This window comes from Aquarana catesbeiana, linkage group LG01, assembly GCF_042186555.1.
Source record: "Aquarana catesbeiana isolate 2022-GZ linkage group LG01, ASM4218655v1, whole genome shotgun sequence".
Taxonomy (NCBI): domain Eukaryota; kingdom Metazoa; phylum Chordata; class Amphibia; order Anura; family Ranidae; genus Aquarana; species Aquarana catesbeiana.
Genome location: NC_133324.1, coordinates 455,185,896 through 455,210,232, shown reverse-complemented (window position 1 = coordinate 455,210,232; position 24,337 = coordinate 455,185,896). Strand labels below are relative to the sequence as shown.

The 24,337-nt window shown below is 45.2% G+C and overlaps 1 protein-coding gene across 1 annotated transcript in view; it reads left to right on the top strand.

Moving 5' to 3' along the window:
* Positions 1 to 24,337, top strand: part of LOC141124418 (atrial natriuretic peptide receptor 1-like) — a 393,221-nt gene that overhangs the window by 17,963 nt on the left and 350,921 nt on the right. Inside the window, exon 3 of the mRNA XM_073612264.1 lies at positions 7,917 to 8,049. Within this exon, the coding sequence (XP_073468365.1) occupies positions 7,917 to 8,049 (133 nt within the window). The remainder of the gene's footprint in view (positions 1 to 7,916; positions 8,050 to 24,337) is intronic.

Sequence of the window (24,337 nt, the reverse complement as noted above, 5' to 3'; positions counted from 1 at the left end):
GATTATACTGATTGGACTTGATTAGGAAAGCCACACACCTGTCAATATAAGACCTTCCAGCTTACAGTGCATGTCAGAGCAAATGAGAATCATGAGGTCAAAAGGAACTGCCTGAAGAGCTCAGAGACAGAATTGTGGCAAGGCACAGATCTGGCCAAGGTTACAAAAAAAATTCTGCTGCACTTAAGGTTCCTAATAGCACAGTGGCCTTCATAATCCTTAAATGGAAGATGTTTGGGACGACCAGAACCCTTCCTAGAGCTGGCCATCCGGCCAAACTGAGCTATCGGGGGAGAAGAGCCTTGGTGAGAGAGGTAAAGAAGAACCCAAAGATCACTGTGGCTGAGCTACAGAGATGCAGTCGGGAGATCGGAGAAAGTTGTAGAAAGTCAACCATCACTGCAACCCTCCACCAGTCGGGGCTTTATGGCAGAGTGGCCCGACGGAAGCCTCTCCTCAGTGACACATGAAAGCCCGCATGTAGTTTGCTAAAAAAACACCTGAAGGACTCCAAGATGGTGAGAAATAAGATTCTTTGATCTGATGAGACCAAGATAGAATTTTTTGGCCTTAAATCTAAGCGGTATGTGTGGAGAAAACCAGGCACTGCTCATCACCTGTCCAATACAGTCCCAACAGTGAAGCATGGTGGTGGCAGCATCATGCTGTGGGGGTGTTTTTCAGCTGCAGGGACAGGATGACTGGTTGCAATCGAGGGAAAGATGAATGCGGCCAAGTACAGGGAGATCCTGGACGAAAACCTTCTCCAGAGTGCTCAGGACCTCAGACTGGGCCGAAGGTTTACCTTCCAACAAGACAATGACCCTAAGCACACGGTTAAAATAACGAAGGAGTGGCTTCACAACAACTCCGTGACTGTTCTTGAATGGCCCAGCCAGAGCCCTGACTTAAACCCAATTGAGCATCTCTGGAGAGACCTAAAAATGGCTGTCCACCAATGTTTACCATCCAACCTGACAGAACTGGAGAGGATCTGCAAGGAGAAATGGCAGAGGATCCCCAAATCCAGGTGTGAAACACTTGTTGCATCTCTCCCAAAAAGACTCATGGCTGTATTAAATCAAAAGGGTGCTTCTACTAAATACTGAGCAAAGGGTCAGAATACTTAGAACCATGTGATATTTCAGCTTTTCTTTTTTAATAAATCTGCAAAAATGTCAACAATTCTGTGTTTTTCTTCAATATGGGGTGCTGTGTGTACATTAATGAGGAAAAAAATGAACTTAAATGATTTTAGCAAATCGCTGCAATATAACAAAGTCTGAACAATTTAAGGGGGTCTGAATACTTTCCGTCCCACTGTACATATATACATACACACATATATACACTGTATATATATTATAGATATTTTTTTTTTTCTTTTTTGTAAGTGATGACATATTCTCTGTTCTCAGCTGCATATGGAGCGTAGGGAGGTGGGGTTGGGGAAACAGCAGTACACTAATCTTCACAGTGAATGTCTGTGTGAGTGTGTGTGTGTGTGTCTTCATCACAAGTCTGATTATTGGAGGAGAGCAGGCTGAGTGGCTGAGTTCCCAGCATAGCTAGAGAACTTACCATGGTGTGTTCTTCTGCTTAGTGTGGTCACCAGGGATTTCACACAAATGGAGCAATACAAAGAGAACAAGATACTTTTTCATTCAAGTACATTGTACAGCAGGCAACTATCAGGAATATGAAAGGTTGGGTTAACATATTCTTTAATGTCTTTACCAAAATCAAAACAATCCACATTTTTAGCCGGGCAGAAATTCAGGCCCAAACAAAGTAGATCTAATTCCTCTTTAGAAAAAGATAATGAAGTTAAATTGATCATTTCAAGATCCCTATACTTATCTAAGATGTGCGTATTACAAAGTGATATTCTCCCTCCTCAATTGGCCCTACATATTGTAAATAATGCTTATGCTTTGATATTATGCTGATAGCAGCAGGAAAACATTACAGTAGATAAGCTTATGATGGCACAATAGACAACAATTCAAACAGTATGGGAATTAATCCTATTCTCCATTTGACTCTGTTATCGGTAAAAAGGCCAGTACTATTCTATTTATAGCCAACGCAAAAGAGACACATGTATACAAATGTTGGGAGAAAAACGACTTCTTCTGATAAATGAATTGCTTCCTAAAGTGATAAGTGTGACCAATATAAACAGCAATGTTGTTAATAAATCACATATAGATAGATGGGTGTGTGTGTGTGTATTTAATAGTGCATACTTAGCTATGTCCTATAGATTATTTGATTTTGCAATACACACATTTGGAAGAAGACGATAAATGGTAACTGCAGGGGAACATTCTTTTTACAGTTTCTATTGATTTTTATTGCTTCAAGTCTTAAGAGATATTTTGATCAAGCTCTGAAAAAATCACGCTCTTTGACTGAGATACAAAACTGGAGGTATACTAATAGCAGTAGAATGCCATGTTATATAACAATTTAAGGGATTGTACAGTTTTTTCAGATATTTACTATATAATAGGCTCGATATAAATAATAACAATGTGTGCTAATGATAAAAAAAAAAAAAAAGTATTTTTATTGTGATAGATGGCTGAAACGTGGGTGTGATGGGTAAAGTCTATGTGCCAACCTGGCTGTGATATTTTTTTTTTTATGTAGAAGACCTTACTGCAGGTCTTCACACCCACCATGTAAAGCCCTAGGTGTTTTTAGAAGTGGAGAAGTCTTGTTTGGGGAGGAAGAACGTACAGAAAAAAAAAATATAGCATTGTATGTAGATTCTTTCTGGATTGAACACAGGAAAAAAAAAAACCTTTTCTGACAGATTCCATGGCAGCATACGTGGGGGTTAGCCCCGCCTCCATAAGCACCCTATAGGAGCCCTCTCCCATAAATCTTTGCTCCAGGCCAAGGGTCGTGTTCCTTTTTTGTCCTCGTCCATAGGACCAAGTCGATGGTTCTCCTACCTGAAGACATCTCCCCCTACGATCAAGCCTGGCCGAACGACCAGAGGAGTCGCATCCCTCCAACAAGCCCTAGCTGTTAGCAGGGTATGGAGTGTATGGGAAAAATAGCGCTGAAGAGCTGGTAGCCTGGCCATTGGCATGAAAGTGCGCACTGGCCAGATAGCCTAGCTGTTTGCAGGTGGCCCCTATCTGCTACAAGTTCGGTGTGTGTGTGTGGACATCCGGGCCTGGCGCAATTGTGGGAGAGGAGCGGTAAGATTGTATCATCAATGACTATACCACCAGTATACATATTTGTGTGTGTATCTTGTCTGTGCAGTTTTTCTTGTTTTTCTCCTTTTCCCTGGTGTCAGCTTCCCCGGGCATGGCGGCTGGTTTCCCTTGCCTTCCAGCCGCCGCTCTCTGTCTTCCGGGTCGTCCGTGAAGCCGTTCTGCGCATGCGCAGACACGGAACGAGAATGAGGCTTCGTTCGTGCATGCACACGAATGTTCCGGCTGGCGCTGGCAGTGACATCACGCGGCGCCATTTTCAAAAGCCTGTGAAAGCCTGCAAGCATTGGGAATGCTTGCAGCAACATACGGTGACTTCCCCAGGCTTTTGGTTCACGTCCCCAGGTGGGTATATGCTCTGTAGGGGCATAAATGGATCCTGCCTATGTGCTGACCGTCCTCTTTTTCTCTGCAGTCTCCTATTCCTTGCAGATTATGGATGCCTCACTGCCCCCTGGTGCCTAACAGATATTGTTTGCTGGGCTATGCCGCTTGGTATTAGCTTGCTGAAGGGGAGGGGAGTAAGAGGTACAGAGGCACCGATTTTTATTTTATGTCTGTGTGTCTCTTTCTCTCTCTCTATCCTTCTTTTCAGCCCTTCCAGGTCCGATCCTCAGCACAATTCCTGAAAAAGAAGCAGTTCTTCTAAGTCACATCGTCGGCATTCTTCCTCCAGATCCAGGCACCACGGATCTCTCTCTAGCTCGAGGCATTGCAGCAAAAATTTCTTCTGGTCTTCTCCAAGGTCTTGTTGGCTGTCGTGGCTCTGTTGCGGGTCAAGGGGATTCGTCTTCATCACTATTTGGACAATCTCCTTCTCCTAGGACAAGACAAAAATCAACTTCTAGAACACAGAGGCCTGGTCATCTCCACCCTTCAGGATTTCGGGTAGCTTCTGAATCTAGAAAAAAAGTCACCTGAAGCCCTCACAGTCCTTGTTTTTCTCGGTGCCCACTTCAGCACAGTGAACGGCACCATCTCTCTTCCTGATGAGAAGGTTTCCATGGTCCGAGACAGGATTCACTTGGCGCTCTCTTCATCCCATCTCCCTGCCCTCCAGTGTCTGAAGGTGATCAGCAACATGGCGGACACAATTCCCATGGTGAAGTGGGCACAGTGGCAGATGCAGCCTTTCCAGAAAGGTTTTCTCCAACAATGGAGGTCAGACAGCAAGAACCAGCGCATCTATCTTACTTCGGCTAAGAGGGTGTCCCTACCTTGGTGGCTACAATGGGAAAATCTTTACAATCGCCACTCGATCATTCCCATTAGTTGGGTCACTACAACATCAGATACAAGCAACAAGGGCTGGGGTGCTCATTGCCTGGTGGAAGTGGCACAGGGCAGATAGAAACTCCCCTTCTCGGGGGATAGTGTCCAACATTCTGGAACTTGGGGCCGCATTCCAAGCGCTACTAGCCTTTCATCATCTGACAAGGAAAGAGTCTGTGATGCTCAGGTTGGACAATACAACCGCAGTGGCCTATATAAGGAGACAGGGTGGAACCCGCAGCGGGTCCCTGCTACGGGAGGTAGCGCCAATCATGAGCTGGGCTCGGAAGAACTTTCCAATATTTCAGCAGTTTACATACCCGGGATCCAGAATGTTCAGGCAGATTTCCTCTCCAGAGTTCGGACGAACAAAAACGAGTGGGCTCTCCACAAAGAGGTGTTCGAGTGGCTCTTGTCCCTGGGGGTTTCACCAGAAGTCAATCTCTTCGCCACTCCATGCAACAACAAGTTGGCGAAGTACTACTCGAGGTTCCGGGACCCCAAGCCTATGGCATAGATGCCCTCACGGATCAATGAAGGTTCCACAGGGCCTATGCTTTGCCTCCAGTGCCTGTGATTCTCCAGTTCCTATGGAGACTGAGAATAGAGAAGGTGGAAGTGGTAGCAATAATCACTTTCTGGCCCAACAGGCCGTGGTTTCCTCTCTTGACACTCCTCAGCTATCGGGACCCAGTTCCCCTGCCACTCAGACCAGATTTGCTGTCTCAGGGCACGGATCTACACCCCTGTCCATCGCACCTGCATCTCAGGGCTTGGTTCTTGAAAGAGGAAGGCTAGAGGCTCTAGGCTGTCTGAAAGAGGTCATTCCTACCCTCTTGAATGCTAGGAGAAGAAGTACCAACAGAATCTATGAGCGAATTTGGGCCAGATTCTCAGAACACATATCTTCCAGGTCCAACCCATGTAGTGCTCCTGCAATCCAGGACATTCTAAACTTCCTCAAATCAATGCCAGACCTGTCCCTATCGGTCAGCTCCCTTCGGGTGCAGGTGTTGACCCTCTCAGCATTCACAGGAGTATCTTGGGCCAAACACTCCCTCATCTGCCAATTCTTCAAGGGGGCCATTAGACTCAGGCCCCAGAAGAAGCCGAGGTTCCCCAAATGGGATCTCCCTCTTGTTCTAGAGTTCCTCTCCCAGCTCGGATCAGTTTCTGACAAACCACTCTCAATTAGAGAACTCACACTCAAAACCATATTTTTAGTGGCTGTCACTTCAGCGAAAAGAGTATCCAAAATCAGGGGACTGGGTTCAAAAGAGCCTTTTCTAACTTTCTTCCGGATAGAGTGGTGCTAATTGCCATGTTAGCACCCTAAAGTGTCCACCATTTTCCACAAAAATCAAGAGATTGTGCTTTCCACCTTCAGATCAGCTGATAATCTGGATGTCCATCCCCTTGATGTGGGGTACACTCTAAAGCAATATCTGGAAGCCACGGCTCCCTTTAGTCAAACAGACTTTCTCTTCGTCCTCCTCCATGGGAAGAACAGAGGAATGTGCGCATCAGTCAGATCCATTTCTGCAGGGATCGTCCAGGTGATTCAGTGGGCTTATATAATGAAGGGCTTGGTTCCCCCGGAAGCAGTGACGGCGCATTCAACTCGGAGCATTTCGACATCTTGGGCAGCTTCACTCCCGAAGTAATCTGTAGTGTGGCATCCTGGTCTTCGATCAACACATTTATGTCCCATTACTGTGTTGAACCAGCTGCCTTAACTTCTGTCAATTTTGTAATGTCGGTTGATGGTGTTAAATAAATATTCTTTTTTTCAGCATTTGCCCACATGGCGAGTTATTCCCCACACATGTGCTGCCATGGAATCTGTCAGGAAATTTGAAAGTTTCCTATCAAATACTTACCATAATTTTCCTTTCCTGGTAGACTCCATGGCAGCAAGAGTCCCCTCCCAATGCCTGGAGTAGGCTAGTTATGGAACACGGCCCTTGGCCTGGAGCAGATAGGGTAGTTATGGAGGTGGGGCGAACCCCCCCTTTCATGCCATGGAGTCTACCAGGAAAGTAAAATTATGATAAGTATTTGATAGGGAATTTTCAGTTTTTAGAGACACTGTCACCATTTAACAAGTAAAAAAAAAAGACAACTACAAAGGACAAGTATTAATGCTAATTTTCCTGTTTGGCACAATGTAACTAGGCACATAGTATACCGGATCAGCCTCTATGGAAGCTGTAATATCCAGAGTCTTCTGGGTGCTGTATCAAGTAGCTGCCCTATTGCTCAACACCACTGCCATTCGGAAAAGACCTTGCATTTTTTTCTCAATGAATGCAAAGCGTTCTTTGAGTGGAAAAGGCGTAGAGGAGGGTCAGCGACATCACAGACTTCACTTCATCCCAGAAGAGATGGCTTTGCATTCATTGAGAAAAAAACAAGGCAATTTCTGAATGGTGGAAGAGCCGAGCAAGTGACTCCCGGCGGTTACTATGCAGAAGGGCAGCTGTTCAGCACAGCACATGGAAGACAGCAGCAATCACTGTAAAAACTTGGGCTACTACATTAAATAATTTGTTATTAATTTTTTTTTGAATCACTCAAATTCTTAATAATCTGAAACATGTTAATGTAATTTCAAAAGTTGTTTTTATTATTTCCATTTTCATGATGATGTCCTTGTTCATGCTTTTCCCGTTATGGGATAATAACTTTCTCCCAATTGTGGTCCTGCACCATCGCCCTGTCATATTTGCCCTGGTGGATACTATAAGCAGCTGACCTGGCCCACACTTCTTAGACATGTTCCAGCATCATCACTGTCAGGCAACCAGTCCAGAACCAATGATGTGCAGACAACCTCATACAGTATGTGCATGTGTATAGACCGTGCAATAACAAAAAAAAAGTCATCCATTCAGGATGTAGATCCACACTTTATTGTACTGACCATGTGCACTAATGGGCTGTTATATATCTTAAGATAGAAATATAGACAAAACATTTTTTTCCTATTCAATAGAGTAAGGGATGGTTATAACCCCTGTAAGATTTATTTTTGCCATCTTTGTCCCATTCGGGAGATTTACCTTTACTTCCTGTCCCATAGCCAAAACAGGAAGTGAGAGGAAATCCCTGCAAATTAAGGAAATCTCTTGGAGCCGCCCAGGTCACCAAAACTAGAGTCCCCATTGGAAGATTTCCCCTCTATTACTTTTCTGTTGAACAACCCAAAATTTGGGATTTTCTTTTACCTTCACTTTCAATAATAATGGTAAACAGGACAAATAGAAAGGGGGAATCTCTCCCTAATGGGGACACAGACAACAATGAAAGCTGACAGCTGTTCTAATCTCTCCCCACTCTTTCCAAAAAAAAAAATGCCTTTAGTTATACTTACTTTAAAAAGTATGTTAAACTTACGTATTATTTTTTTAGGTCTGGAGATGGCATGGGTTCGCAGGCCTCCTGGAAGGGCATACAGTGGACAGTCCTTTGAGGTCATCTACTCTGTTTCAGCGTCTGATGGATTTTATCAGTTTGCAGTAACAAAGGGAATTCTGCCACACAGGTATTCCTATTTTACTCAACTGTTTGATATGAGTGATGATAAGAGATGTAGAAGTGTATTATTAAACAATGGTCTACAGTGCATCAGGCAGTATTCACAGCACTTCACTTTTTCCACATTTTGTTATGTTACAGCCTTATTCCAAAATGGATTAAATTCATTATTTCCCTTAAACTTCTACAAACAATACCCCATAATGACAACGTGAAAGAAGTTTGTTTAAAATCTTTGCAAATTATTAAAATAAAAAAACAAAAAAAAAAAAAGAACGAAAAAAAAAAACCCCATGTACATAGGTATTCACAGCCTTTGCCATGACACTCAAAATTGAACTCAGGTGCATCCTGTTTCCACTGATCAGTCTTGAAATGTTTCTACAACTTAATTGGAGTCCACCTGTGGTAAATTTAGTTGATTAATCATGAATTGGAAGGCACACACCTGTCTATATAAGATCCCACAGTTAGCAGTGCATGTCAGAGCACAAACCAAGCCATGAAGTCCAAGGAATTGTCTAGCATACAAAAACACATATGTGAGAGTCAGGGAAGCTGCACACCCCATAAGACTGAAAACATGGAAAAATTCTCCACGGGGCTTTTTAGCAGCAAGAATAGACAAGTATTTATAGTAAAAAATGAATTGTTTTGTTATGTGACAAGGATTCAATTATACAGGAATTTAAAATATGAGCTCTGGTCAATAAGGTGAGGTCACCAAAATTGATGGTGACATTATACATCATAAACACAATGTGTTATAGGTTACATTACACCATGGGATACATGAGAAAACCGTGATGCATTTCGACCCCTATATATTTATGGTCTTCTTCGGGGGGTTGTTTGCATTCTACAAGATACATAAAAAAAAAAAAAGTTTTTTTTTACCATTTTATATTAAAACGTTTACAACAAGAGTAGAAGATTACTTCATTTATATTATCATATATGAACCATACATTGCTCTAAATTCATGACATTATATTTACCCCTAACTTGGTAGACCCCATAACCAGAGACTTAAAAACAGTTGTAATCAAATTATCCAGGACCTCCACATGCCTTTTTAATGTCCACCCAGGCGAGCCCCCAATCCGCAGGGCTTGCAAGGAGTCATGTGTTGTGAACCCAAAGGGGGAGGGGGAGTAAGGATAGAAACATCTGCAATTTATGATTTAAAAAATCAGAGCACAATAAGTAGATATCATTTTTTATATATATAAAGAAGTGCTAGTAATGACTCCTGGCTGTGAGTTCCACAAAGTATAGTGAGTCATCCTTGTTAAGATGACTCTCTATTGTATTGTATTGCATATTCAATGAAATACTTGTTATACATTTTTAACAAGTATTTCATTAATTATGCAATACACTACAACCATCTCTGCAGCACTCCACCAATCAGGCCTGTATGGTAAAGTGGCCAGACGGAAGCCACTCCTTAGTAAAAGGCACATGACAGTCCGCCTGGAATTTGCCAAAGGCGCCTGAATGACTCTCAGACCATGAGAAACAAAATTCTCTGGTCTGATGAAACAAAGATTGAACTCTTTGGCCTAAATGGCAAGCATCATGTCTGGAGGAAACCAGGCACTGCTCATCACTTGGACAATACCATCCCTACAGTGAAGCATCATGCTGTGGGGATCTTTTTCAGCGGCAGGAACTGGAAGACTAGTCTGGATCGAAGGAAAGATGAATGCAGCATGTACAGAGACATCCTTGATGAAAACCTGCTCCAGAGTTCTCTGAACCTCAGACTGGGGCGAAGGTTGATCTTCCAACAGGGCATGACCTTAAGCACACAGTCAAGATAACAAAGGCGTGGCTACAGGACAACTCTGTGAATGTACTTGAGTGGCTCAGCCTGAGTTCAGACTTGAACCCAATTGAACATCGCTGAAAAGATATGAAAATGGCTGTGCACCGACGCTTCCCATTCAACCTGATGGAGCTTGAGAGGTCCTGCAAAGAAGGATGGGAGAAACTGCTCAAAATTAGGTGTGCCAAGCTGTACTTGGTACCAAAGGTGCTTCAACAAAGTATTGAGCAAAGGCTGTGAATACTTATGTACATGTGATTTTTTATTTTTTTTTTATAAATTTGCAAAGATTTCAAACAAACTTATTTCACGTTGTCATTATGGGGTATTGTTTGTAGAATTTTGAGGAAAATAATGAATTTAATCCATTGTGCAATAAGGCTGTAACATAACAAGAAAAAGTTAAGCACTGTGAATACTTTCCGGATGCACTGTATATTGATTTGGTATTCATGTACCCTAACTGAGCAACCTCCTGGTCTAAAATTGGCCATGAATTAAATGATTAGATCCTAAATTATATGTAAGGCCAGAACATTTTATTACTTTTTGATAGGACTGAGGTTACTCACTCCATGCATAGGCGTGCGCAAGGGGTGTGCCAGGTGTGCCTGGGCACACCCTAATCCTGGGGTTGGCAACCTGTCAATGGTGGGCAAGTGACAGGTAAACCACAACCCTTCCTTGCCGACCCTCAGAACCTGGACAGGAAAGGTGGCATGGGTGGAATTTAGTGGAACCGATCAGTACTTTCCTCCTGCAGCAGCTGAAAGTAGGCTTCTCCTCTCCCTTTTGTCAACATTCAGCTGCCACAGGAGGAAAATATAGGGGATTGGTACTAATATATGCCACCCCCGCCACCCCTCATTTCCCTGTTCCTCTTCCTTCTGTTGCCCGGGTCTCCCATGTGCTCCCTTGCTCCCCCTTCCTCCCATTGTTTCAGGATGGAGAGCAGGTAAGAGACCGGTAAATATGCCAAACGCATATGTGTCGGAGCTTTGTGGTGCACACCCTAATGCAATAGGCTGCGCACACCTATGACTCCATGCCTTACGCACTGATGTTAACACCCCCCACCCCCTTTTTTTTTGTTCCTTCACTTACTGTTCCAGAAACAGCAAGAACAACAGAAAATCTCCCCTCACCCAATTCGTAATAGCAGGAGATTTTGACCAGCTCTCTATATCTCCGCTGCGTCTCTGGTGTGAATTTGCACAGGAGCCCTATGCGTCTTTTGGTCCATTTCAAGTCCGAATTCAGCCAAAAATTTGGGCTGAAATCGGACCTGAAACAGTGAACGGGGATGCACCGGACCCCTGCTGTGAGCGAAGATAGTGTGAACCCAGCCTCAAAGTTAGGGGGAATGCCATATTAGACAGTTGCCCCTTTAACTAATGTTCCCTAACTAATGTTAACTAATGGTGTCACAGGTCTTTGTGGCACTTCTGCCCGCAGCACACCACTAGCTGTAGACTATAGCAGGCAAATTTCTCTGCCCCAGCTGCTGCAGTGCAAAAAAAAATACACTCCCTGCCACCCACATGCCCAGCATCTAAATTTCAGCTTGTCAAAATTGTTGGCTTTACAACTCCTGCCTTTCCTTCTGGTGGATTCTGCCCTCTTCCGTGAATTTGCAGAATGTGCTGTACCACAATGGCAGGTTCCCAGTCGCTATTTCTTTGCATGTAAGGCCATTCCAGCTCTGTACCATCAGGTGGAAGGCAATGTTGTGGCATGGTTGGGCAAAGCAGTCAGTCATCCGCAAGGTCCACGTTACTGTGGACATGTGGTCCAGGAAGCATGGTCAGGGACGCTATATTTCGTTCACAGAACACTGGGTAACTCAGAAGGATGCAGGACAGGGCTCAGTGCTGCAGCTTGTTTTGCCACCATGTCTCCATACAGCTGGTGGTGATGATGCGAGTTTTGTTAGCTCCACCCCCTCCTCCTCCTCTATGCCCTCCTCTGCTGAATTGTCCTATAAACCACCAGTACCCCTAAGCGTTCAAGGGGCTATTCAATGATTCAGGCTAAAAGATGCCTTGTAGTGCTTCAGCTGGTCTGTCTAGGGGACAGGAGCCACACCGGAGCGGAGATTCTTTCAGCTCTACAGGGGCAGGCCCAGAGGTGGTTCATGCCATGCCAGCTGGAGCCAGGAATGGTGGTGTGCGATAATGACACTAACCTCCTGTCCGCCCTGAGACAGGGAAAGTTGACACATGTACCATGCCTGGCACGTGTCCTCAATTTGGTGGTGCAGAGTTTCTTAAGCTGGTATTCCAGGTTGGAAGATCTGGTAAAGCAGGCCAAAAGAGTCTGTGGCCATTTCAGGCGGTCATACACAGTCAGTGCTCGTTTGGCTGAAATTCAGCGGGAATTTCACCTGCCTGTAAACTGCCAGATTTGTGAAATGCCTACCAGGTGGAACTCAACTTTGGCAGTGCTTTAGCGGATGTACATGCAGCAGAGGGCCGTCAACAAGTACCTGTGTATGTATAGTACAAAGGCGGGCTCAGGCTTTTTATCCCTACGCCAATGGCTGCTAATAAAGGATGCATGCACTGTACTGTCACCATTTGAGGAGGCGACAAGGATGGTGAGCCATGACAATGCATGCATCAGTGACACAATGATCCATTGAAGCCTTTGGAACCAAAACACTGAAAAAAGTCCCTGGCCCTTTCCATAAAATGCACAGATATGAACATGGCCCATAGGAAACCATGTTACATGGACTGTAGTGTGTTTCTGCAACTTGAAAAACGCACTAAAAAATGCATAGGTGTGAACCAGGCCTGAGACATGGTTTTCCGTCCCCAGAACCCCTGGGAGTAATATGTGGCTGGGAGGAGGCAGTTCAAGATACTGTAATCCTCATTGACCCCGAGGACTCTGCTTCTCCTGCCTCCTCAAACTTGCGGTGCATGGGCTCCCTCATTCTTCAAAACCTGCGAAAGGACCTGAGAATTTGTGGAATCAAGGAGAAGCATTACTATTAGTTGGCAACCCTTCTTGACCACCGTTACAAGGAGAACGTCTCAGAGCTCATCCCGGCCTCACAGACTGAGCAGAGGATGAAATATCTTGGAGGACACCTGAAAGAGGAGTTTCCACATCCCACCGGCAGCATCTGCATCATATGGTGGGAGATTATCTAGGAGTGAAAACAGACATGGAGAGCTTTCCAGTTGATGATCCACTGGTTTACTGGGTCATGAGAATAGATCACTGGCCAGGACTTGCCCAGTATGCAATTGAGCTGCTGGCCTGCCCTGCATCCAACGTGCTTTCCAAACAGACATTCAGTGCTGCCGGAGATTTTGTGACAGATAAAACGGAAAATTGTATACTCACCTTTCCGTAATTTTCCTTTCCTGTCGCATCTTCATGGCAGCATACACGTTGGGTTGTGACTCCGCCTCCACAACCTGATAGGACCACATAGCTATAAATTAGAGAGTAGACACCTGCCCCGGTATTCTCTGTAAATATATACACATGTCACCTCAGAGGGTGGGTGATTGTATGCTGCCATGAAGATGCGACAGGAAAGGAAAATTACGGAAAGGTGAGTATACAATTTTCCGTTTTCCTGTCGCATCATGGCAGCATACACGTTGGAGAGTAACTCGCCAAACTGGGTGGGAATGCAAAAAAAATCAAATTTATTGACAAGGAACAGAAGAATTGGCCTGTATGACGGCCCTCCCAAATTCAACTGCTGCTAAGCGTGCAGCGTCTATTTTATAATGGGAAATGAAGGTGTTTCTTGAAGACCAAGTGGCCGCTCTACAAATGGTTTCCGCTGAAACTTTACAGTAAGCTGCTCATGAAGTAGCCATTGCCCTGGTGGAATGCGCTCTAAGATCTTCCGGAATTTGCAAGGTGCTTAAGGAGTAGGCCTTCTTGATAGCTTTCACGAGCCATGAGGCGATGGTACGGGCAGAAGCTGCCTGGCCCTTCCTGAACCCATGTGGGATGACTAAAAGGTTCTCGCATCTCCTGAAAGACTCAGTTACCGAGAGGTAATGCAGAATGTTGCCCCTAACATCCAGGGGATGAGGAACGCCCTGATCTGTGCTCAAAGCCGGGAGGTCAATCTCCTGGTTAAAGTGGAATGCAGAGGAAACCTTTGGGATAAATTTGTCTGAAGGTTTCAGGGTTAGCCTGTCTGGGTAAACCATCAGGTATGGTTCCTTGATCAGTAAAGCTTGCATTTCCGAGACCCTTTTCGCTGAAGTGATGGCAATTAGGAATGATACTTTTAAAGTCAGGTACCAGAGGGATGTATCTTCAAGAGGGGAAAATGGTACACCGGATAGAATTTCTAGGACAGTTGATAGATCCCATGTTGGGAATGAAGGCTTCCTGGGAGGCCTTAGCTTCAGGCATGCTTTCTGGAATTGAACTACAAGAGGATTAAGTGCCCACCTAACCCCTGTCAGAGCAGAGATGGCAGAGACTTGGACTTTCAGGGTGCTGGATCTAAGGCCTTTGTCTAGGCCTGACTGTAGGAACTCAAGCACTTGTATTGCTGATGGGGAAGAAGGGTCCCAACCTTGTTCCTGAGCAAAGGAAGAGAACTTCCCCCAGACTCTCTCGTAGGTGTTATTCGTGGAAGATTTCCTGGCTAGAAGCAGGGTTTCGACTACCTTCTGCGAACAGCCTTGATCTAGAAACCTAGACCTTTCAGTCTCCAGGCCGCTAGGTGCAATCTCTCTGGATTCGGATGTAGTAGCTGGCCCTGGGTTAGTAGATCCGTTGTCACCGGAAGAGGAATTGGATCCGCTGTGCTCAGTTGCAGGAGGGTGGTGAACCAAGGCCTCCGTGGCCAGAAGGGAATCACGGCCAGGACTAGAGCTGCTGAGTGTTTGAGCCTCAGAAGGAACTTGGCTATCAGTGGGGTTGGTGGAAAAATGTAACCTAGGCGAAAGTTCCAGGTATGCTGGAGACAATCCGTTCCCTCCGCTGAGGGGAAGGGGTTCCTCGACAGAAACCTTTGACATTTCCTGTTCTCTGGTGTTGCTGCGAGGTCTATGTCTGGATGACCCCATGTCTGGCATATGAGGGCGAAGGCCTGCGGGCTTAGACACCACTCGTTGTTGGAAACGAATGTCCTGCTGAGAGAGTCCGCCAGTTTGTTCTGAATTCCCGGAATATAGGCCGCCTTCAGGTCCTGCAGGTTCAGTTGAGCCCATCGCATCACCGGACCAACTTCCCGCATCATGGAGATGCTCTTGGTACCCCCCTGCCTGTTGATGTAGGCCACAGCCACTCGGTTGTCCATTTGGATGAGGACCTGTTTCCCTCTCAGAAGAGAGCTGAATGCCAAGAGGGCTTGGAAGGCTGCCTTCATCTCTAGGACGTTTGACACAACATCCCTGGTTTTGAAGTGCCAGCGGCCCTGAGCTGCATAATGTAGGTAGTGTGCCCCCCATCCTTCCAGACTGGCGTCCGACGTTACTACCTCCTGATGGAGAATGACTATCTGTTTGCATCTGCTGAGGTTGCCGGGGTGAGTCCACCACCGTAGAGATAATCTGGCTTCTTCTGAGATGCAAATCGATTGGGACATGGACCATCCGTCCCACTGGCACAGGAAGGAGGCTTGCAGAGGTCTGGTATTCCATTGCGCCCATCTGACCATTGGAATGGTTGCTGATAAGGGCCCCAGCAGGCTGAGGTATGCTCTGGCCGGTAAGTATGATGCTGGAACCACATCTTTCACTTTCTGAATTAGTAGGGACAACTTCTCCCTTGGCAGTTCTACCGTGTTGGCTCGGGTGTCTAGTTCGGCTCCCAGGAAGACCATCCTCTGGGTAGGCTGAATGTTGCTCTTCTGCCAGTTGATTATCCAACCCAGACTCGTTAGGGTGGAAACTAAGATCTCGCGATGTTGCACGAGTGATTCCTGGCTGTTTGAGAGGAGAAGAATGTCGTCCAGGTAATGGTGGACCCTTAGACCCTTCTCCCTCAAAGAGGCTATTACTGGAAGCAGAACCTTTGTAAACGTCCTGGGGGCCGTAGAGATCCCGAAAGGGAGGCTTCGAAATTGAAAGTGTTCCTGGCCCACCGAGAATCGCAGGAACTTTTGGAATGCCACGTGAATTGGTATGTGTAGGTAGGCATCCTGGAGATCTATGGAGAGCATCCAGTCTCCCAAGTTTATGGCCTGAAGGATAGACTGCAGGCTTTCCATCCTGAACGACTCCACTCTGATGGACTTGTTGAGTTTCTTCAGGTCTAGAACCGGCCGAAAGTCCCCTGACTTTTTTTTGACGAGGAATAGTGGAGAATAGAATCCTCTGCCTCGTTGTGTTGGCGGGACCTCTGCTATCGCTCGTTTTTGAAGAAGTTCTAGGACATAAGTTAGAAGGGACAACCCTTTCTCCCCGGGAGGAGGAATACGGGTTGGGCAGAAATGATCTCTTGGGGGTCGATTTTTGAAGGCCCATCTGTGGCCGAAACTGACGGTGGCCAGGGTCCAGGTATCGTGTATGGTTCCCGCCCAGACCAGCCTGAAACTGGAAAGCCTTGCTCCTACTACTGCTGGCCGGACGGGCGCACCTTCAAAAAGGCTTCTGGTCACTGGGAGCGGGAGTCTTAGGCTTTTGGAATTTCATAAAAGAAGTTTGAGGGTTCTTCCAGTTCCTTCGGTACTCCTTCCCTGGTCTGTACGCTTTCGCGTCTCTATACCTTTCTGGGAGATTCCACTTGAAAGGAGGAGGTCTCTGTTTGGGCCTCCTATCTGAGGGAATGAGCCCGGATTTTCCACCAGTTACCTTGGAGATGGCTGTATCCAACTTTGTTCCAAAAAGGTGCTCACCGTCAAACGGAATACGGCACCAGTTAGACTTGGATGCCGGATCCGCCGTCCAGGGCTTCAGCCACAAAGCTCTTCTGGCCATCACTGAGGCCAACATAGACTTTGAAGTAGACCTGATAGTGTCAACTGAGGCCTCAGCCACGAAATCACCAGCCAAGCTTAACTCTTGTAATGCCTTCACGATTTTCTCTTGGTCTGCCCCCTCTAATACCAGCTTTTCCGTGTTTGAAGACCAACTCGAGATGGCCCTTCCTACTGCCGCGAGTGCTATCGCAGGCCTGCATGCGCCTCCGGCCGAAAGGTAAGCCCGCTTAAGATCCGTGTCGATCTTTCGGTCAAGAATGTCTCTAAACGTAACCGCATCTTCTAGCGGGAGGGTAACATGCCTGGCGAGGCGCATTAAAGATGCGTCCACTACCGGAGGGGATACCAGAGGGTTCACTTTAGGCTCCTTGAGTGGGTACAGCTTCTGGAGTCTATTGTTCAGACTAGATTTCTTCTCCGGTCTCTGCCACTCTTCTTTGATTAAATCTTCCAGCTCATCGATGAACGGAAAGGTTTCTGGTTCCTTTTTAAGCTGAGGAAAATATTTTCTCTGCTTTGGCTGGACTTCCTGGGGTTCTTCCCATCCTATTGCCTCCTTGACCGATTTAACAAACGGTTCTATAAGGCCAAAGTCGAATCCGGCCGACACCTCCAGGCCTTCATTATCAGATAGGGAGTCCTGCTCCTTTGATGTGCTGGCCCGGGCTGGAGAGGTAATGGTGGAAAGATCCACATCTGGTATTGAGGCCTGAGGGGCTGAGTCCCCGACTTCTGAGGCTCTCTCTCTTGTGGCCTCTTCTAGGCATCTCTGACAAACCAGCTTATCCGGAAGAGCCGCTGTACCACAAATCCAGCATGCGTTCCCAGCGGGACGGGAATGGCGTGCAGGGGAGCGGTGCCTACGCGAGGACGACCTTCTGTGGCGGGATCGACCATGCCGAGAATGTGATCTGGAGCGGCTTCTTCTGCGGCTTCCTCTTGAGCGGCTTCTCCTATGGTAGGAGCGGCTCCGTCTATGTCTGGAGCGACTTCTCCTGCGTGAGGACTCTCTATGTCTTGACGCAGACGTTCCTGAGGACCTGGTAGGGCTGACCAATTTAGGTAGCGTTAGAAGTTCTCTCTTTTTCAATCTTCGCTACTTACCCTCTTCTTCCCCCCCCTTACCTAGTAGGCTGGCGGTGATCTGCTGGGGCAGCGGTCTCCATAAGTGGGTTGGAAACCTGCAAGAAAAAGACAGCAGCAAATGTAGAAACTGACCCAGCCTGAACAGGAGGGGGGGGGGGGAGAGCCACCTTTGTAGAGCGTTTTTCTTTGCTATGGATCGCAGAGCAGGCGCCTGTAGCATGCAGCAACCATTAGCAGCCTCCACAGCAATGCTGTGGTTTTTAAATCCGCCGCCATTGGCGTCGGACGCCCGCGCATGTGCAGTAGCGCCGCGAGGCGCCCGGCGCCATCTTGGAGACTGGCAAATAGCCTAGAAGCGCCCAAAGAGCCGTACTGCGCATGCGCGAGGATGCCGAGAACGCCCGGCGGTCCCCCACAGCACTGCATGGACCACAGAGCCCAGCAGAACACCCACGGTATGTCAGAGAGGGGGGGAAAGAGGGGGGGGGAAATGGAGACCGCTGCACACAATGAAGCCTGTTTAAGGCTTACTTTCTGAGGCCATACAGATGGTTCCCTGGCCAATCCTCCAGCAAGCCTGTTTAAGGCTTTTGCGGGCTGTTGCACTTGAAGCCTGTTTAAGGCTTGTCTTCTGGCAAACAGTTTGAGTTGAGATGAGTGCCCGAGACCACCAGAGTGGGGCTCCTTCCATTTAGCTCGTTTAGAGGCTGTACAAGAAGGACTTCCACCCAGGAGAGGCTGGAACCTGGCTGGGGCGAAGCGGTAAGGGGGTGCTGATCCGTGCGTCCTGACAGGTGAGGAAAAATAAGAGAATACCGGGGCAGGTGTCTACTCTCTAATTTTATAGCTATGTGGTCCTATCAGGTTGTGGAGGCGGAGTCACAACCCAACGTGTATGCTGCCATGATGCGACAGGAAAAGAGTGCGTCTGTCCACAGACTCCGTTGATCAGCTGACATTTATCAAAATGAATCATTCCTGGATTAGCAGCAGCTATCAAGTCCCTGATGCCAATGTTGCTGATTGAGTGTTTTTGGGATGTGGAATCTGTGCAAGGCTGTCTAGGCTGCCTAGCTCTGTGGGTGTTGATTTTATTGTGAAGAAACCTTTTGGTATAGGTTTTATGGGCACAATTAACACCTAAGGACCAATTTCCAACACCTGTTTGACAGGTGCATATCATTTCAATTTTTGACAGCAAGGCAAGTTTATAGTGTTATGGTGTGAAGGCACCACCAACACTCAAAGCCCAATTTTTCCACACCTGTTACTTCTATCCAAAGTCTACGAAACAGACACCAGAGTTTATCCAAAAATGTTAATAAATAAATTGCACTAAATTGTGGCCTCATCATACAGACCGGCTCCCCAAGCCGTTGTTTATAAAATAAAGAAAGCTTGCAGGGAAAATGTCTTTTGGCCTTTATAAATGTCATTTTTTGCTGCAGCAGGTCCTATACATGGTACAGATGCGCCACTTTACAGGCAGACTAAGAGGACTTCCCAGCCACTATATTTAACCACTTCAATACAGGGCACTTATACACCTTCCTGCCCAGACCAATTTTCAGCTTTCAGTGCTGTTGCGGTTTGAATGACAATTGCGTGGTCATACAACTTTGTACCCAAACTAAATTTTTATCATTTTGTTCCCATGAATAGAGCTTTCTTTTGGTGGTATTTGATCACCTCTGCGTTTTTGTTTTTTTTTGCTAAACAAATAAAAAAAGACCGAAAATTTAGAAAAAAATAAAAGTTTTGCTTTTGTTTCTGTTAAAAATTTTTGTAAATAAGTAAGTTCTCTTTCACTGATGGGCACTGATGAGGCGGCACTGACAGGCACTGATAAGGCGGTACCGATGAGGTGGCACCAATGAGCGGGCACTGATGGGCACTGATATGCGGCACTGATGGGCATTGATAGGCGGCACTGATGGGCATTGATATGCGGCACTGATGGGCATTGATAGGCGGCACTGATGGGCATTGATAGGCGGCACTGGTGGGCACTGATAGGCGACACTGATGGGCACTGAAAGGCTGCAAAGTTGGGTTCTTATGGGTGGCACTGCTGGGCACTGATACGTGGCACTGATATGAGGCACTGATAGGCATCCCTGGTGGCACTGGCAGTGGTAGGCATTGTGAGTGGGCACTGATTGGCAGCTGCCTGGGCATTGATTGGCAGCTGCCTGGGCACAGATTAGTATTTCCCTGGGGGTCTAGGGGGCATACCTGGTGGTCCAGTGTGGATGGCTTCCCTGGTGGTCCTGGGCGGCTTCCCTGGTAGTCCTGGGTGGGATCAGAGGGGGGCTGTGCTGATAAACAATCAGCACAGACCCCCCCTGTCAGGAGAGCAGCCGATCGGCTTTCCTCTACTCGTGTCTGTCAGATGCGAGTGAGGAAAAGCTGATCACCGGCTCTTCCTATTTACATCGTGATCAGCCGTGATTGGACACAGCTGATCACGTGGTAAAGAGTCTCCGTCAGAGACTCTTTACCTAGATCGGTGTTGCGGGGTGTCAGACTGTTAGGCAGCGGCTCAATATCCTGAGGACATCATATGACGCCCAGTCAGGATATTGAAACCCCTTTGCCGCCATCATTCTGCTTTATGGCGGGCGGCAAGTGGTTAAAAGGAATTTTTAATTTTTATTATTTCACTTTAAGCATCAATAAATCACTGCTCATTTAAAAATGACATTTTTTACAAACTAATTTTTCATTGATACATGTCCCCCAGAGCAGTAGCCGGACCCCTATATGCGTTGTATGCCCTAAAACTTGCATCTACACCCTCAAAATGGGCACTTTTGATTTTTCCAATTTGGGTCCCATAGACTTTAATGGGGTTCGTTATTTGGCTCCAAATTTTCGCGAAGTTCGAGAGTTCTGGCGCAAACCGAACAGGGGTTCGTTCGGTCCATCTCTACTACTGAGACGTGATGGAGGCCTTCACAAGGCAGTGTGGTTTCAACACAGATTTGCAAATGTATGCTACTAACCCCTCCTACTTTTAATACATAAGGGGACATTTATCAAGCAAATTAGTGACACAACTTCAAATAGCAAATTAGGCTGCATCTGGTTTACAGTATTACAGACCAGTGTGCCTGTTTTCTTGTGTAGCCAAGTGTGACAGTTTGCAAAGTTCCTAACACAGATTTATTACAGAAACCAAGACAGATTTCCACTCTAAACAAGACACATAATTGGTTAGGGTCAGTTTTCATTCAGTCACAAGTGATTTAGGGTCCATTCACACCTTTGCGTTCCAGGAAGCTGTGCAGAAACATGCATTTTTGTTCACATTCCTGAAAATGCATGAAAGACTTATCAAAACTCACTTGCAGTGCCATGATTTCTCAGTGACACCCCAAACACGGGTAGCGGTCACGCAAAATTGCTATAGGCTCACTGCAAAAAAAAAAAGGTGCAGGAGCTACTTTGGCACGTTTGTTGCACAAAGGTTGCTGTGAATGGGGCCTTAAAGCAGCAAAAGGAAGGATTTTGAGAGTGCAACATTGTAATAAATCTGTCTTATGATGTATCTCACTGCTCCCCTTTAACAAAAAATATACTTTTTTTTTTTTTTTTGACATGTATTGGACAAACGGTGTTGCTTTATACTGCTGGGGTTTTACTGCCATGGTTCAAGCATGTCATGTCCTGGTGGGATGGGGTAGAAAGCTCATATGCGTTTTATGGATACTTCATGTATGGCTTATGTATACGATATACTGTTTACTTGCCGTCCATTTACCGTTCAAAGTGGTTCATTTGTGACAGTTTTATTTCGAGAAGCTTGTATACTTTGATACACATATCTGCATGGTTTCCTTAGCAGCATCTGTGTAGCCCCTTTGCTTTATTCGTTTGACTTCTGCCTGAAATCACCTCTTCTACGTTCCTATGTTTCTGCCTTCTGTTTTTGTCTTTGTTTCTCATCAGCTCTTTTCCTTCTGTTTCATAAACTGTTTCTTTCTATAAGGTGTCTTTTCCTTTTTCTTTACCACATACATGGTAGATGTGAGTATGATCGCTTGGTCTTATTATATATTACAAAGAATATATAAATAACACTGCGCTAACCCAATGTGAAAAGCAGCTACATAAAATATGACCAATATTGTAAACAGAAGTAAAAGTGAAATGCAGCGCTAAAAATGATAACCAATGGTGAAAGGCACATCAGACATGGTGACCATTACCAATAAATACATAGCTGAAACACATGAAGCATAATACCAAAAAATTGAATATTAGACGGGATATAGTAAAGTCCCAATGTATGGCTATGAATCTGATACAAGAGAGTCCCAAACATAGGCTAAATACGAATGTTGGACTGATGTAGAAATCTTCTCTTGTATATCATGAGTTGTACAATCATGGGAAGTGAATAGATGGAATACGCTTACCAGCAGGAGTGGATTCGGATGCTGGTGACACTGAATCGAACAGGCTCTGAGATCGTTTCGTCCACATGGACTTCAACAGGATGCCCCTGTTGAAGTCCATGTGGATGAAACGCGTTGAGTGAGCCTTACTCTTTCCTACACTTGATTTTATTGTTTTACACGTGATCACTTTTTTTATCGTTTGTTGAATATTGGTTATATCCAATAAAATACGTCATTTTCATCACATCTACATCAGTCCAACATTCGTATTTAGCCTATGTTTGGGACTCTCTTGTATCAGATTCATAGCCATACATTGGGACTTTACTATATCCCGTCTAATATTCAATTTTTTGGTATTATGCTTCATGTGTTTCAGCTATGTATATATTGGTAATGGTCACCATGTCTGATGTGCCTTTCACCATTGGTTATCATTTTTAGCGCTGCATTTCACTTTTACTTATTATATATTATATGGCTTTTTGCTTATATTTCATTTATATATTTATACAGTGGGGATGGAAAGTATTCAGACCCCCTTAAATTTTTCACTCTTTGTTATATTGCAGCCATTTGCTAAAATCATTTGAGTTAATTTTTTTCCTCATTAATGTACACACAGCACCCCATATTGACAGAAAAACACAGAATTGTTGACATTTTTGCAGATTTATTAAAAAAGAAAAACTGAACTATCTCATGGTCCTAAGTATTCAGACCCTTTGCTCAGTATTTAGTAGAAGCACCCTTTTGAACTAATACAGCCATGAGTCTTTTTGGGAAAGATGCAACAAGTTTTTCACACCTGGATTTGGGGATCCTCTGCCATTCCTCCTTGCAGATCCTCTCCAGTTCTGTCAGGTTGGGTGGTAAACATTGGTGGACAGCCATTTTTAGGTCTCTCCAGAGATGCTCAATTGGGTTTAAGTCAGGGCTCTGGCTGGGCCATTCAAGAACAGTCACGGAGTTGTTGTGAAGCCACTCCTTCGTTATTTTAGCTGTGTGCTTAGAGTCATTGTCTTGTTGGAAGGTAAACGTCTGACGCAGTAGTATTACTTAATGTTTTATAACCATGCTTTACATTAGTCAACTTCGGTTCTTTGACAGTGATCGTCTCTCTCTACTGTTGTTTGTGGTATGTTTGATTGCGCTCAGCCGTGCAGCTATATTTAATGCATTGTTAAGTGCCTTGTTATGTTTTTATACTGTATATTGTATCTATATTAAAACTCGGTTAGTAATATTATCTGCTATGGGACAGCACAGTGGACCAGTTCTATTCTGACTTTACTAAGTATATATTAATACTGTGTCATTCTTTCAGAGGTCTTAATCCTTTTGGCTCTCTGTTTTTTCGTGCTGCCCATTTTCCTGTGTACATTTGGTTTCCACCTTAGTCTGATTAGATATGGGAGGAGTCTCTGGGGGTTGTCTATGCCCTAGTTGGTTTTATTTCACTATAAATATTTTCAGTATGGTCACCAGCTATGATTAAGCATCTATATTGATATGAAACGCGTTAGCCTGTCTGTACCTTTCATCACCATGATGTAAGATTTTGGATCTTCTACACTGTTTTGCCACGAATAAAAGGTGTTATTTGGAGTGTGGCCGTTCAGCTGTTATCTTCAATTTTCTTCCTCTTTAACATTGCTTTGTAACAGGATTGATAAATGCCCCCCAAGTGTTAAAAGCAGATGTATTAGTAGCATATATTTTGCAAATCTATGTGGAAGCCCTCAAGTATTCTCTAAAATTGTTACACTGTATCTGTTTTTACAAAGAAGTATGTATGTCCTATGCTCATCAGCTCCATCCAGTGGCCTTAATTCTGTAGTTTTATTACTGCCCATAATAAAAGAACATTTGTTAAGAAGAGACAAGTAGACTACAGAACATTCATTTTTTGCCTAATTAACAGAACAAATGTACATGCAAACTCGCTGGACAAATGGCTATACAATATTTTTTTTAAATGGGCCACATAGTGTTTAAGGAGTGCTGGGTGTTTCGTTAGTTAGCAATAAAAACCTGACAGGAGTTCTAACCCAGCGTTCCTTTT